The 14275-nt window shown below is 52.2% G+C and overlaps 5 protein-coding genes across 5 annotated transcripts; 1 reads left to right on the forward strand and 4 right to left on the reverse strand.

The window, feature by feature from the left end:
- Window positions 1–297: 297 nt before the first annotated feature.
- On the reverse strand, window positions 298–1151 carry DACRYDRAFT_115276 (uncharacterized protein; the record flags this gene model as incomplete). Its single annotated transcript, XM_040769970.1, has 3 exons — window positions 298–744; window positions 799–925; window positions 976–1151. The coding sequence occupies 3 exons, from the start codon at window positions 1149–1151 to the stop codon at window positions 298–300; spliced, it is 750 nt and encodes a 249-aa protein (XP_040629882.1).
- Window positions 1152–1331: 180 nt separating this feature from the next.
- DACRYDRAFT_21354 (histone-fold-containing protein) lies at window positions 1332–2286 on the forward strand. Its single transcript, XM_040772355.1, has 4 exons — window positions 1332–1528; window positions 1589–1718; window positions 1768–1875; window positions 1925–2286. The coding sequence occupies exons 1-4, from the start codon at window positions 1427–1429 to the stop codon at window positions 1999–2001; spliced, it is 417 nt and encodes a 138-aa protein (XP_040629883.1). The 5' UTR covers window positions 1332–1426; the 3' UTR covers window positions 2002–2286.
- A 164-nt stretch (window positions 2287–2450) lies between these two features.
- DACRYDRAFT_106166 (uncharacterized protein) lies at window positions 2451–4202 on the reverse strand (the record flags this gene model as incomplete). The annotated part of the gene is made up of 1 exon (XM_040768214.1): window positions 2451–4202. One exon carries the CDS (start codon window positions 4200–4202, stop codon window positions 2451–2453), a length of 1752 nt encoding a protein of 583 aa, XP_040629884.1.
- Window positions 4203–4808: 606 nt separating this feature from the next.
- Window positions 4809–5287, reverse strand: DACRYDRAFT_21355 (uncharacterized protein). Its single transcript, XM_040772356.1, has one exon. It carries the CDS (start codon window positions 5214–5216, stop codon window positions 4992–4994), a length of 225 nt encoding a protein of 74 aa, XP_040629885.1. The 5' UTR covers window positions 5217–5287; the 3' UTR covers window positions 4809–4991.
- Window positions 5288–9102: 3815 nt separating this feature from the next.
- DACRYDRAFT_50210 (glycosyltransferase family 2 protein) lies at window positions 9103–11870 on the reverse strand (the record flags this gene model as incomplete). The annotated part of the gene is made up of 10 exons (XM_040774978.1): window positions 9103–9161; window positions 9217–9364; window positions 9417–9746; window positions 9795–9959; window positions 10010–10201; window positions 10251–10598; window positions 10649–11124; window positions 11174–11228; window positions 11276–11696; window positions 11749–11870. The coding sequence occupies 10 exons, from the start codon at window positions 11868–11870 to the stop codon at window positions 9103–9105; spliced, it is 2316 nt and encodes a 771-aa protein (XP_040629886.1).
- Window positions 11871–14275: the final 2405 nt, after the last annotated feature.

Consider the following 14275-nt stretch of genomic DNA (forward strand, 5'->3'; position numbering starts at 1 on the left):
CCGCTCCGTTGTTGGGGGGGATATGATGCGGAGTGCCGTTTCGGCAGTGACTCGGACGAACGTGCGCTTCGGTCGGCACTTACCCCGGCCCGAGATGCGAAGTATGTTCGAATGACTCCTCTACAGGTTGCAAGTTCTGTTAGAATTGGGTTGATGTAAAATCGTAATTGTGATATCGAAGGATGTGGTTATTATAATGCAGGGTATGCAACACATGAAAATACAGGACAGCAATTTACTCCGAGACGCAATACCGGAGCACCCAAACTAAACAAGACATGAAAAGAGCACAAGCGCTCACTCCGACCGCTGCTTCCCCTTGTTCTTTTCTTTCTGTTTGTCTTTCTTTGGCTTCTTCTCTCGTCTGCTGTGCGTGTCCTCCTCCTTATCCTCGTCTTCCACACGGCTCCGTTTCTTCCCATTCTTCCTCACGGTCCTGTCCTCACTTGCTCCTGGCGCGCCTATTGGAGACCGGGGACGATACCTACCCTCTCCACCTCGTGTCCTCTCATCTACGCTCACCGAATCCCCACGACCGTCCCGTTGCTCCCTCCTCCCGCCCTTCCGTCGTCCAACCTCCTCACCTGTTCGCTGATCCCATGGTCGCCTGACTTGCTCAGCGCTAATCAGAGATGCGGGGTTGACGACCAGCTTGCGAGCTCGTGGGAGTTTGTCCCTCTCTTCCTCGTGCGATGACTCTGGTTCAGGCATCATATCCGCCGCGAGTTCCTCTTCTTCCGGTCTCTGTCCATCATGTTAGTACTAGCGCAAGCTCTGGCAAAGAGGGAAAAGGCCAACAGTTTCGAGCGACTTGTTGAACCTCCCAAAAGATTTGCGGCCTCCACCTCCGGGCGCTAAGCGCGAGGTAGACGCGTGCTCCGGTGTGAGAAAGGGCAGGTAAGACTCTTCGTACGTCACTGTTTGTCTATCCCATTAATGAGTACATCAATGTCAAGGACATGCAGTAATACGCACGGGATACTCGTGTCTTGCCCCCAGCTTTCTTGCATCGCACTTCCGAGTTCCCACTTGCCGTCTTCCACCACTACAGGTTTTGCAGGCTCGGTTTGGGATACTGCCGGACCGCGTTGCATGAACCCGAGCGCCATGAGTCCTTTAGATAATCCAACCTTTTTAGATGAGGCAGCCATTTCTCGTAACGTGTAGAATATACTGCAGCCAAGAAGTAATGAAGTTAGGATGAAAGTATTTATGAATCACGTGACCTAGCTCAGTCACAAACAAATTGAATCCGTTTATTGGATGGGCGCGACTGGTCCACCCCGCCCCCCGGTCGAGTAACTCTTTCCCTCCTCCGAACGACCACTTCCGACCTGCTCTCAGCTTCAACTCATCCTCCGAGCGTGTTCTGCGACGTATTTCACCTGATTTCTCAACTTTTTCTGTTGCAAATCAATCACCCATTATGGCTGGCGAGCGAGGTACTGATAGGGGCGCCGGGGGAAAGTCGAAGCCTCCCGTGTCGGACAAGCTGGCCACGACGCGGAGTGCCAAATCGGGTCTCCAGGTTAGTCGCCACTTTATTTTTTCAACAATACCAACAATGCTCATATTTATTTCTACTTAGTTCCCTGTCGGACGTATACACAGATACCTCAAGCAGCGTACACAGAATAACGTACGCATTGGAGCGAAGGCTGCTGTCTACCTTACAGCAATCCTCGAATACCTCACCGCAGAGGTCCTAGAACTCGCAGGTACGTCACACCCAACCACTGTCGCCGCATTGCTCATCACCCCATGCAGGCAACGCCTCCAAAGACCTCAGGGTCAAGCGTATCACACCGCGCCACTTGCAGCTCGCTATCCGCGGAGACGAAGAGCTAGATACGCTTATTAAGGCGACTATCGCAGGTGCGTTTCCCGTTTTTTTTCACATTCGACCTATCTAACTCGAAATCAGGTGGTGGTGTCCTGCCCTTCATCCACAAGTCCCTCGTCGCACCATCCGGGCGCAAGAAGGTCAAGGGCCCCGAGTAAACCGCACCCGTACCGTGCCCTGTGTGTCTACTCTCTCGCTTCATCCTCCCTGTTGGCCGCCAAGGCGCTCCTCTTGCGGATCTTACATTATCTGAGCGCCTCGCCCACAGGCTCTATTGCTCTCGATCGATTGGTGGTATAGCGGGAATTCATCGAACGCTGTGTAGTTGTTAGCTTAGGATTTTGTTTGTTTCGTTCTTGTCCTTTGTCCTTGTTTAGTCTTTTCGATGACCCCGAAGTGGTCGAATGTGTATCAGTCAAATCACTGCTCATGCCTATGTTGACCGTATGCTCTAATTTCACTCTGTTATGTTCTTCAATTCCTCGCCCATCCTGGCATACACGTATGTATTCATGTTTCCACCCACCACTATCCTATCACTGTCTGCCAGAGGCTCGAAGCGCTCAACGTGATCCTTCCACGCCCAGGTTGTTGTGTATTCTAGCCTTCAATTCGCATCGGATAGGAAGCGCGGGTCTCCGACCCTAGGCGCTTTGAACCACCTCCCTCCCTCCTTCCATTCCCACCTGAACTCCCCACACTCGAGAATTTCAACCTCTCTAGCAAGCGCTTTCTCAAGCGCGTATTCCTCTGAAGGTGTGGCCGGCATCCCGACCGTTTCGGGGGGTGCAGCAGACAGAGGCCAATTGAGCATGCGTATTCGAGTAAGGGGCATCCCAAACGACCGACGACGAGACGCAAGGGTCGTCAGCGATTGGATATGACTTGGCTTCGCCCACGCGAGAGATTCTAGCGCTTGTAAATTGGGGCAGAGGACTGAGTATGGCTCCCCGTCTACAGATGTGATGTTTCCCTTTGGGGAAAGCGGTTGCGCCCCTAACTTGTTGAGAAAAGCGACGCGTTGTTCTTCCTCAACGGGACTCCAGTCGTGATCAAAGACGATTTGCAATACCTCCAGACCGGGTATGACTCGGAGTATTCGATGGAGACTGCGCAGTATTCCACCGTCCACCGAGAGTGCCTTTACCGGCGGAGGCATACCGTCTGGACTAGACGAGGCAGTCAGAAATTTACGGAGTTCGCCAACGTAAGCCGTTTCTTGGTGATGAGACACAGAGGGGGAGAGAATGAACGCTGACAGGCTCTCGATCTTGGGAAACAGAAGTTGTCCGAGCGTGTGACGACCGACAGGTGATGAGATGAATTTGAGGGTACGCAATTCTGGCAGCAGGAGGCGTGGCCCGTGAATGTTAGGCTCCGCAGCGACCTGGTCTGATTCGTGAGGAAACACGACGAGATGTAGTTGTTGGAGCCGGGGAACACACTTGAGCAGTCCGACCAGTCGTGCCGGAGTATATTGCCTCAGATGGAACATCTCCAGACGAAGACGGCGACATTGGAGGAAACCGACGAATTCAGGGCGGTGGACCAAAGGAAGGGGAATGGTTTGTAAGTGAACGTCTACTAGCCGCGGAAGGTTGCACAAAAGTAGCGTTTCAATCAGATCGCGTCCGCCGTCGTCCGCTGTCGACTGCTCTAGAACAATCCGGAGGCGCCGCAAGGTTTCTCTTGTTTGAGTGACGCACGGGACGATCGCGTTCATGCTCTCCGCGCTTGACGTGTTCGCTTCGAGATTGAGATCGGCGACACGGTTGGTGCACACGTGCAAGTACTCTTTTATCATAATTCGGGGGTCCAGGAGCTGTGGAATATATAGCTGCACATTGAGCAGCGATTGCTTTGAGCGCTCCAGGTTGGAGGTGTACATTCCACTGAGCACTTTGGCACTTCCATACCAGGGGTGGGTCGGCTTGGAGTCCTCATCTCCCAGGTATTTAGGGTTCGAAAACACCAAGTCCGTCCATACGTTCGACATATCTATGGAGATGGCACGCCAACGGCGAGAGATGCAGGATACAAGTCGTGCAAAAGTTTTAACAGTGACCTTCCGGTAGTCAAGAATTTCATCATCGTGGCCATACTGGATGATGAGTCGTATGATATCGTCTGATAGGCGGGATATGGGTGCCAGAGCATCGTTCCTTTTCTCGTCGACTCGCTGCAGACGACTATGCAGGTCTGATTCAAGCTTGTGAACCTTCGATACCCCGATATCGCTGTCCAATTGAGTAAAGCGAGATGGTCCGAGACGTTCTAGGACATCACAAAGACTTGTACAAATATCAATAGCTTGAGATAGCAAAGCAGATCGTTGCTCGGGTTGCTGTCGTTCAGGCATGACTTCAATCACCTTGTCTGCTGCCCGTTTGCATCTAAGACCAGACGACTCATAGTGTTCAACGGAGCTTGAAAGGTGCGGAAGTATTCTGACCAATCCCATTGTTGCCTTTTAGTCACGTGCTTGAGCACTCACATCGTTGTATACATGTTGTACATGTTATGCGCAAACACCTCTCGGTAGCATCACTTCAACTCCTTCAGCAGATCCTCCGCCGTGCATCCCCCGCTAATCCTCTACGTCTTCAAAGCAGCGTATAGGATCAACAAGCCCTCTCACACCCTCCTCGTCCTCGTCCTCTCCCTCTCCTGCCGCTTGGGTCCAATCTTCCCCCACTGGTAGTCATGGAAGACGAGCGAGAGCACCTGAGTCACAGGAGGAGGGAGGAGAGTGGTTGGGAAGATGGATGGACTCTAATGAGAGGTGAAGTGCCTAGGATGTCGAAGTGTTTGGTATCTGTCGCTCAAGGGTTACCATGACATTTGTATCGGATATACCTCTTCGACTTCGTGTACAACTGTACGAACTGTTCGCAGAATGGTGACACCATAGTGTGTGTCGGTGCATTGACCCGGTGTTCCTTCACTTACCCACCACCATATTCCACTGTCTGCTGGTGCGTCGAGACGCTCGACTTGATCCAATCATTCATGCCGACGTGGCTGAATATCCTAGGGTCCATCCAAATAGGGCGAGCGGTTCCGGTGTCCGATGCTCGGCATTTTCTGCCACCGACCGCCATCCTTCCATTCCCATCTAAACTTCCCACACTCAAGGATTTCAGCCTCTCTAGCAAGCGCTTTCTCGAGCGCGTATTGCTCTGAAGGTGTGGCCGACATCCCGATCGTTTCGGGCGATACATTCTGCAGTGGCCAATCGGCCCTGCGTATTCGAGTAAGGGGCATCCCAGCGGACCGACGACGAGACGCAAGGGTCGTTAACAATCGAATATGACTTGGCTTCGGCCACGCGAGAGACTGTAGGGTTTGTAAATTGGGACAGAGCACTGGGCATGGTACCCCGTCCACAAATGTCACGTCTCCCGTCGGGGAAAAAGATTGCGCCGCTAATTCGTTCAGAAATGCTCCTCGTTCTTCTTCCTCAACAACACTCCAGAGGGGATCAGAGACGATTTGCAAAACCTCCAGACCCGGTATGATACGGACTATTCGATGGAGACTGTGCATTATTCCGCCTTCGACTGAGAGTGTCTTTATGGGCGGAGGCGCACTGTCTGAGCCAGACGAGGCAGTAATAAAGTCAAGGAGATCGTCAACGTAAGCGTTTTGTTTGTCATGAGCATCAGAGGGGGAGATAACAGATAAAAAAAGACTCTCAATCTTGGGAGCCGTAAGTCTTCCGAGTGTGTGACGCCCGATGCACATTGATTTGAATGTGAGGCTGCGCAATTCTGGAAGCGGCATGCGTGGCAAGTGAAATTCAGGCTCAGCCCCAGCCTGGTCTTGATGCTGACGATATGTCACGAGATATAGTCCTTGGAGCTGGGGAGCACACTTGAGCAGTGCAATCAGGTGTGATGGACTGTATTGTATCTGCGGGTTGAGCTCTAGATGAATATGGCGACATCGGAGGAACGCGGCGTATTCAGGCCGGTGGACCAATGGGAGGGGTAAGGCGTATAGTTGAACCTCTACCAGCCGTGGAAGATTACACAAAAGTAGCGATTCGATCGTTTCACGTCCGCCTTCGTCCGTTGTCGGTTGACGAATCAAAATCTGGAGGCGACGCAAGGTTTCTCTTGTTTGAGTGACGCACTGGACAATCGCTTTCATGTCTTCCCCGCTTGAAGTACTTGCTCTGAGAGCGAGATCGGCGACACGGTTGTTGCACACATGCAAATACTCGTTTATCATCCTTCGGGAATCCCGGAGTTGTGTAATATTCAGCTTCACGTTGAGGAGCGACTGCTTCGAGCGCTCGAGATTGCAGGTAGACATATCATTAAGCGCTCTCGAACTTCCATACCAGGGGTGGATCGGCTTGGAGTCCTCATCTCCTAGGTATCTTGGCTTCGATGGCTTCGAGAACACCAAGTCCGTCCATACGTTGCCCATATCTATTGCGATGGCACGCCAACGGCGGGAGATGCAAAAGATAACTCGTGCAAAAGTCCTGACCGGGAACCTCGGATAGTAATCCATGATTTCATCGTCGTAGCCATGCTGGATGATGAGTCGTAGGATATCGTCTGACAGGCGGGATACCGCCGAGAGCGCACTGTTACATTTCTGGCTAACTTGTTGTAGTCGACGATGCAGGGCTGATTCAAGCTCGTGAACCTTCGATACCGCGACATCGTCCGATTGAGTGAAGCGAGAAGGACCGAGACGTTCTAGGATATCACAGAGGTTATTACAGAGATCAAGAGCTTGAGATAGTAAATCAGATCGTTCTGCGGGTTGTTGGCTTCCGGACATGACTTTTATGGCCTTCGCTATAGCTTGTTCCACTACTGAGACCTAATAATAGTCGACTGACAACATTCAATTGTTCGCCGGAGCTTGAAACGGCCCGGAAGCTTTGTGAACAAGCCACGTGCCTGGCTGTGAAAAGCAGGAAAGACACCCTCCATCATCGTGTCCCCCCAATCGCACAAACTTTTGCACCAGACCCATTCTCAATTACACGAAGCTGAAATAGACCGAACAACAACACATACCCACATGTGTTTCCTACAGATTGTGAGACCATAGCAGGGCTACATACAAATAGGCCTGTACATGACCGTGGCTAAACATACTAGTCTGCGCTCATCAGAATTTTCAAAAGAACGGACTCGAATGGGCTCCGCACCGTTCGACAAGGGAACAAAATCGCTTGCCGGACAAAGCTGCACCGCGATAAACCCCAAGCAGAAATGCGAAACGTGCGCTACTTCCGATCGAGTGCACGTTCGAAGCAATTGACGATATCCACTCCGCTCTGCGTAAGTTTGCACCCCGAGGTACCGGCTCCCACAATGAGACCCGCCTTCTGGGCTGCGTACTGGCACTGTCCGACTTGGAATCCGAGGAGCTTCTCCAAATGACGCATCTGATGCTTGCGAGAAAGCTTATTCTCCAGCTGTAACAAAGCAACAGGCAGGAACAGAACCTCTGGGAGCGCAAGCCTGCCTAAAGCCATAGACACTCTTTCAGCAGCCATCTGCCCACAATCTGCACCTTCCAAGCTCTGCGCAGAGATGTCGAACGGCTTCACAACAATATCTTTGAACTTGGTCCATAGGGTTGCAAAAGGATCCTTTAGGATGAGCACCAAATCCCCGCTATCCTTCCAAGGTTTTGTTCGAAAGACACCTTTCTCCGTGGCTTTACGAAAGTACGACGACACGGAAGAGAATGTGGCGCCAGAATCCGTGATGTAGTAAAGCTTCACCTTTTGTCGTCAGGAACAAAAAAGCAAACGAAGACACCGGATTGCTCGTCAAAGTAGATGACGAGCACACCATTTTCGTTTGCTCCAACTCCCGTAACGTAGTGAACACTTGGTCCTTGTACCGGTGCGCGGGAACAAGATGAAAACATCTCTGATCGACCCAATGCAGGACACTGTAGACCAGGAATAAGTCCGTAAGCTGGGACGAGCGTGTTGAAGCCAGCACGACTGGAGGCTGGACAGGGAAAGTGTTCGAAGGAGGTGGTGGAAGGCCAGCTGGTAGCAATGACTCAGGAGGCAAGGATGTCCCATCAGGCGACGTCTGCACCGTCTTCCGGACTGGCGATATCCTTTGCTCCGAGTCTGACGTGGGGGACTTCGTGGAAGGGTTTGATCCACAAACTTCCGGCCAAAGCAGCCGGTTTTCAGTAGCAGATTCTAACGGCTCGGAGATATTTACTTGATGGACCAATAGAATGTCGAATCCAGCTTCTTTCAAGATATACAAGCGCCTTCCAAAATCTCGATCCGACGAAATGAAACTAGCTCAGCATATTCAGCATGGTCCCACACAGCATATATCACGCGTACATGACACCTGAGGTGGAGGGCTTGTGCGATAAGCTGAATCGCTGGACCTCGTCCCTGCACAGAGGATCATGATGAGTAAATATCGGTGGCATAATAGTGACGTAACTTGCAAAAGAACAAAGTCTGCCGCAGATGGCTTCGTGGACGAACAATCCAGAAGATCGACGCCCAAGTTCGTCAAAGCCTCTCGAATAGTGACCGATAGTGGGGCTTTAGCAACCGCTGCAACTGCTTGCCAATCAGAAAGACATTTACTGAACATAAAGATTCGTACCAATACGAGAAGGAGCATGTCCCCGCGGGGTTCGCAAGCTCCGAATATTGCTTACAGCCGTCGAGGGGCGGATGCCTGATGTATCGCCAATCAGGCGTCATAATCCTTCAAAAAGGAAGATATTGCCCACCACTAGATATTGGACAATTTTCAATGTCCCAAAAGACATGTGCTGTGCCAATCACGGGAGTATGCGCCTGTTCAGTCTCTGGAGGTTGTTGCGTTATGATTTGAGATGATATGTTGGTGGGACTTGGGCACTCGTTCACCCCATTACCTGGCAGGCGAACGTATCCGCTACCAGGACAGCAGTTGCCCATTCCAACAGAAAGTGCCTTTCCTGGGATGTGCAGAAGTAGAGGAAGAAGGGGGTGCGAGCAAAGGTACAGATGCGCGAGCCAAGAATTTATGTGCTGGCCCTGCAGTCATCAACTTGCCCTGTCTTGAGTTACGTATAGATCACGTGGTCATCACGAACCAAGCTCACTGCTGTAAACAACCAGAATCCTCAAAACTAAACCTACTACTGTACATCATACTACACTTCGAAACGTATGATAGATAGATCTGCATAAGGCAGCGCAAAGGGATGAAACGTAACTCAGAGTCCAGCCTCAGTGTTCATCATGAAAAAGCGCTTTACTCGCCGGCGAAGAGACGAATAATGAGGTACGCAGTGGCACCAACGAAACGGAAAACTGCACATCGGATGAGCATCGCCTGTGCCTGGAATGGCTGCAAGATAAGACTCACGAGCAAGGCCAGCAACGGAGAAGAGAACAAAGGCCATGTAGCCGTTGACTTCTGCGTTACCGGTTTGGGTATCGATTGAGATGTTGCCAGTGGCAGATGTGATGATAACGGCAAGGGCGGCGTTGGAGAGCACCCAAACAAGCAGAACCTACCCATTCATGGTCAGCACATAATTTTACAACAAAGGGAAGACTACGTACGTTCGTGCGGAAAGACTTGTACCAGTCCTCCTGTGCAGTCTTTTCGTCGACCTTCTTGACCTCAGGGGGAGCAGGACTACCCAAGACATGCAGTGCGTCCTCATAGGCCGCGTTGATGTCCTTTTCATTGGTAGGAATCTCAACCTCGACCTCCTTTGCGTCCGCCTTGGACTTGACAACACCGAGATCTGTGCTGATCTTATTGTCGCCTTTTGTACCCCAGGTGATATCATGCACGTTGCAGAAGGCGTACACGTTAAGGACGTTGATGTAGGAGGGAGCGAGCAGGACGTATTGAAGGAAGGACGTGATCATGTGCCAGGGTTCGAACTATTTCATGATCAATATCAGACTATGTCGTCCACCATGAGTACTCACGAAAAGGAGTGATGAAATGAGATATAAGCCCGTGGTGGCAAGGAGCGACAGAACGATGTTTCGGAAGATGGAGTTAGCGAAGAAGTCTGTCAGTGTAAGGATGCCCTGATTGGCGTTATTCGCGGCAGCTTCGATACCCTTGACAGCGAGGAGAATAGCAGCAGTCTATGCACGGGTCAGTGGCCGCTCCAGGATATCGAAGCGAGAGAACGCACCGTCATGTAGATCGTGATCAACGCGAATCCAATCAAAGCAACGGTGTAGGCTATGTTGGCGCCCTGTGGGCGGTTACCAAGGGCAAGAATGAAGCACATGATGAGCAAGCCGAGATAGAGATAATGAAGGACGATGTTGAGAACGTGAATACCGGTGATGTTGAGGTCTTCCATCGACTGAGTGAGGATGATCTGTGCTCGCGTTAGTCTCCCTTACCCGCAAAAGTAAGACGGCACACACGAAAGAGATATAGAAGTTTGCCAAAGCGAACCAGGAGAAGATCAGGTTGAACGTCTGGTAGAGCATCTCAATATGGATCCAGGCCTTCTGTAGTATATTGTGGCTGCTGCGATAGATGTATGCAAAGTGCATCGTCGCGTGGATGGCAGCAAAGAAGGAACCGTTAAGCCAGCGCCGGCGCTGGGAGATGAGCTCGGGCACTTTCTCCGGCACGTCAGTGGTCGCGTAAGCGGACTTGACGTAGTGCAGAATCCAGGAACAGTCGCGTTTCGTCACAAGCTCCCAGCAAAGGATACGATCCTCGGCTAGGTACATGTTCGCTTCGAAGATGCCGGCGTTGGAACCGTGCTATCAGAGACTATCAACATCAATTCTGCCTCGAGAATACGGGTACGCACCATTTTCTCACCCAGGAAATACTTCTGCAACGGCCCAGTGCCCATTGCATCATTCTGCAGGGCGATATACCTGTACGCCGAGAACGCACCGGGCAAGACAGTGATGTACCCGAAGACACTCTCGAGAGGCTTATCGAGGATGTTACTCATCTTGTACTCGAAGTTCTGGGAGGCAACAAGCGGGTTCATTAGCCATTTGCCCCATTTGTCTTTCCGAGCAACGATCTCTCCACAAGCGCCAGCAACGTTCGAATTGATGTCGAACGCCTTCCAGAGATGGTAGATCGAGGTAGGGCCAGGCATGGTACCCACGTCGAGGAGGACACAGACGTTGGGGTTGAGCACGGTCCCGAAGGCATTGAAGAACCAACGGTGGGAGTTGATCTTCTTCTGGTTCTGCTCCTTGAGGCAGAAGATGACTTGGACTGGGACGGACTTTTCGGAACCCTGGAACCGGCAGTCTTGGGAGATGTAGACTGGGGGAGCGTCAGCGGGCCGACCAGAAAATAGGGAAATTTGACTCACTCTGCGTGGTGTACTCGTATATATGCGCCGTCACAGGTTTATTCTTGACGACGTTCTGTACTGCTTGTTAGCTGGTGCTCTTGCTGCTTTCGGTGGACGCACCTTGGCCACACCCGACTGGTAGACGCCCATGCCCGCAATAGCGCTCAACGTGCGCGAGTTGATCTTCTGCCTTCCGTCACTGACGATGCATACTACGACCTTCTTCCAGCCATCACGGCCCCAGGTCTTGCTCCTGTCCCTCGTGCACAGATGGGCGATATTCTTGAGCACACCGTTCATGCTCAGCGCGAACAGCGTCTCATCCTCGTTGTACATCGTCATGACGATGAAGAGCTCTGTGCGACGAGGCGGGTCGTACAGCACCTGGCGGAGGGAGTAGCCTTCCTCTTTGAACTTGTCCGGGTCGCAGGTCGCAGCCGTGTACCGCATGAATGTCATCTCCCTGTCCGTGCGATTCGAGCACATGTCAAGCAGCTTCGTCGGTACAGCACAATCGATAACAAGGTTACCCTTGGTCAGCCTATCCCATGCACATCAGTTCACCGCACTATCAGAAAGGCGAAGATACGTACTCGACTTTCTTGATCGTCTTGTACCGTCTAGGCACACGCTGGGGGATCCGTCCGTATCGAATCGTCCCTTCATCATCCTCATCCGAGGCCGGGGGTCCCAGTCCCAGAGGTCCACCAGGCATCCCTCCCGGCTTCCCAGCAAACCCGCCTACAAATCCATTATCGGTGCCGTAGCTCGGTTCCCTGCGGAGCAGAGGCAGTTCACCCTCGAACGACGGGTCGGGGGAAGCACCGTGTCCCTGCTCAGAGAACGGGTCGGCGAGGGAATACGTGCTCTGGGTGTACGGCCCGCCATGCACTTGGAAGCCGTCCTGCGGTGTTAGGGGCCGACCGGCGGCGGCGGGGGAGAGGTACGGCTGCGCTTGTGTGGTGCTGTACGGTCCCTGAGCCCCTGTGAGTGGGTTGGGAGGGACGGTTGGTGGCGGTGAGCGCGCGTTGGGCGGTGAGAGACTCAGCGGGGGGTAGTTTCCCGGGGTGGGGAGGCGAGGAGGTGCACCTGGCATAACCGAACCTGGTGGGTTGAACGGGTCTTGGTGCTGGATAGAGGGGGACATAGAAGCTGCTCCTCGAGGAGGCGGCATCACCTGTCCTGGAGAGGGGCCTCGGGGGGATGGCATCACTTGTCCTGGCATCACTTGTCCTGGAGAGGGCCCGCGGGGAGGCGGGGAAGTCGGATTCGCGTACGGGTTGCCAAATTGCTGCGGGGGAGGTTGACCTTGGTACGGCCTGTCTTGCAGCTCGTACCGTTGCTGAGGGCCACGTGGAGGAAAGCGCTGGGCTTCATCAGCCTATGAAGGGGTTAGTACGTTGTGCAAGTATTCAAGATAGCAGGGAGTATTGGATGGTGTGTACTGCGCACCTCTGGAGGATAGCGGGACATTGCTGGCTGTTCGTCGCTCGCTGTTCAGACTTCAGGGGCTTGTTGTTGTTTCAACAAGTGAATTCAAGATTCAAGAGGGAGAGTTGTAACAAGATTGTTGACAACTTGGTGCCAACTTTTTATCTCTCCAGATGTCAGATAATAAGGAGAAGAAAAGGATGAGGTTGTTCAGCTGCTGGCCGTAGTGGTGGATAAAAAGTGAACGAGGTTGAGGCTTGGAAGGGAGAGAAGGGACGAGGCGGTTGCACAGGGTTACCGAGCACAAGGCAAGGCACGGGTCCATTACAAAACGCCGCGACAATAATAACGACACATTTGAGGCAGTGCGACTTTTTCTTGGTACGCCCTCTTTCTTATCCTCAACATGCTTTCCCGGTCAAAGAACTGCAGTGCTGTGTGCTACATTCTACATTCTAAGCGCTGGAGCGATGTTCAGCGGTTATCGCAACTGTCTGCTGCGAAGTTTGAGAACGGGTATTCTGCCGCAGTACACTTCTGTCGACAGGGACGATACATGCATTATTCCGGCTCTCTTCCGTGGTAGAGACAGTTTCCGACAACTCATTTCCGGTTTCTGATTCCACATGAGCTACATCAATACGTATCATACATGGTCTATGCAACCCCTGATGAAAGGAAATGTCACTCGAAGCGAACAGCTATCGTCCAACTCCCAACAAGACACATCTGCTTACGGACCTCCGACATCTCCGGACCTCTACGTAGTTTCAACCTGTACTTTCTTGGCCATTTCCCAGAGTTGCATTCCTCACACATGGAGAAGAAGCCCCATTCCTCGCCGATGTCCCCTGCCAGTGCCAAGTCATCAACTAGAACACGACATACACGCCTCTTCCCACTCCCCGACGCACAAGGTTCAGCCCCACGACGCCTCGTCTCCCCGCATGAGTCGGAGGCGCGGAGCCGAGCATCTCGGTCATCGCCTAAGATCAAGCTGCCTACTAGGTAGCCAATATGCGACTGGCATTCCTGTCTCTTCAGCTCTGACTTAGATGTGCCTGCCTTGTAAGAAAGTGCAACTAGCTCTGCGATGTGATTTGATTTTCCACCATATCTCTCACGACGATCTTATCATCTACTGCATGCAGTGATTCTTGTACCAAAATATCGAGTCATCTTTACAGCAAGAGTCCGAGGTACGCCACATTCTGTTCTTGACGCATCGATATGTTGACCATCGGCGACTGCAGGTCTGATCGGCTGCAATCACACCAGAAGTCACAGGTCCACCTCATCAAGAAGTTCGATCAAATACGCTTCGCCCACGTAGTATATCGGTTGTCTAAGCGAGTTGCCGTCAAGAGCCTGCCTCGCCAGAGAGCGATCGCCGTACGAAGCTTCAACGGGACAGCTCGTATCATCTCACCCAACCATTCCGATACCTCTCGTGCGCTATTAGACCGTCGCCGCGATGAAGGATCACATGAGGATTTTGGTGTCTGTACAACAATGAATATATGTAGAAAGTGACAAAATCACGATGTATGGCGTACGAAACAGGACAACAAGCTTGGGTAGCTGTAAGAGCGTGCCTACGATTCAGACTCGCCGCCCGGCTTGCGGCGCACCATGAAGGGGGCAGGCTCTTGTCCGGCTATGCTGGAGTATCCGTTCTTTGAAAGCCGC

Source organism: Dacryopinax primogenitus, assembly GCF_000292625.1.
Source record: "Dacryopinax primogenitus strain DJM-731 SS1 chromosome Unknown DACRYscaffold_6, whole genome shotgun sequence".
NCBI lineage: Eukaryota > Fungi > Basidiomycota > Dacrymycetes > Dacrymycetales > Dacrymycetaceae > Dacryopinax > Dacryopinax primogenitus.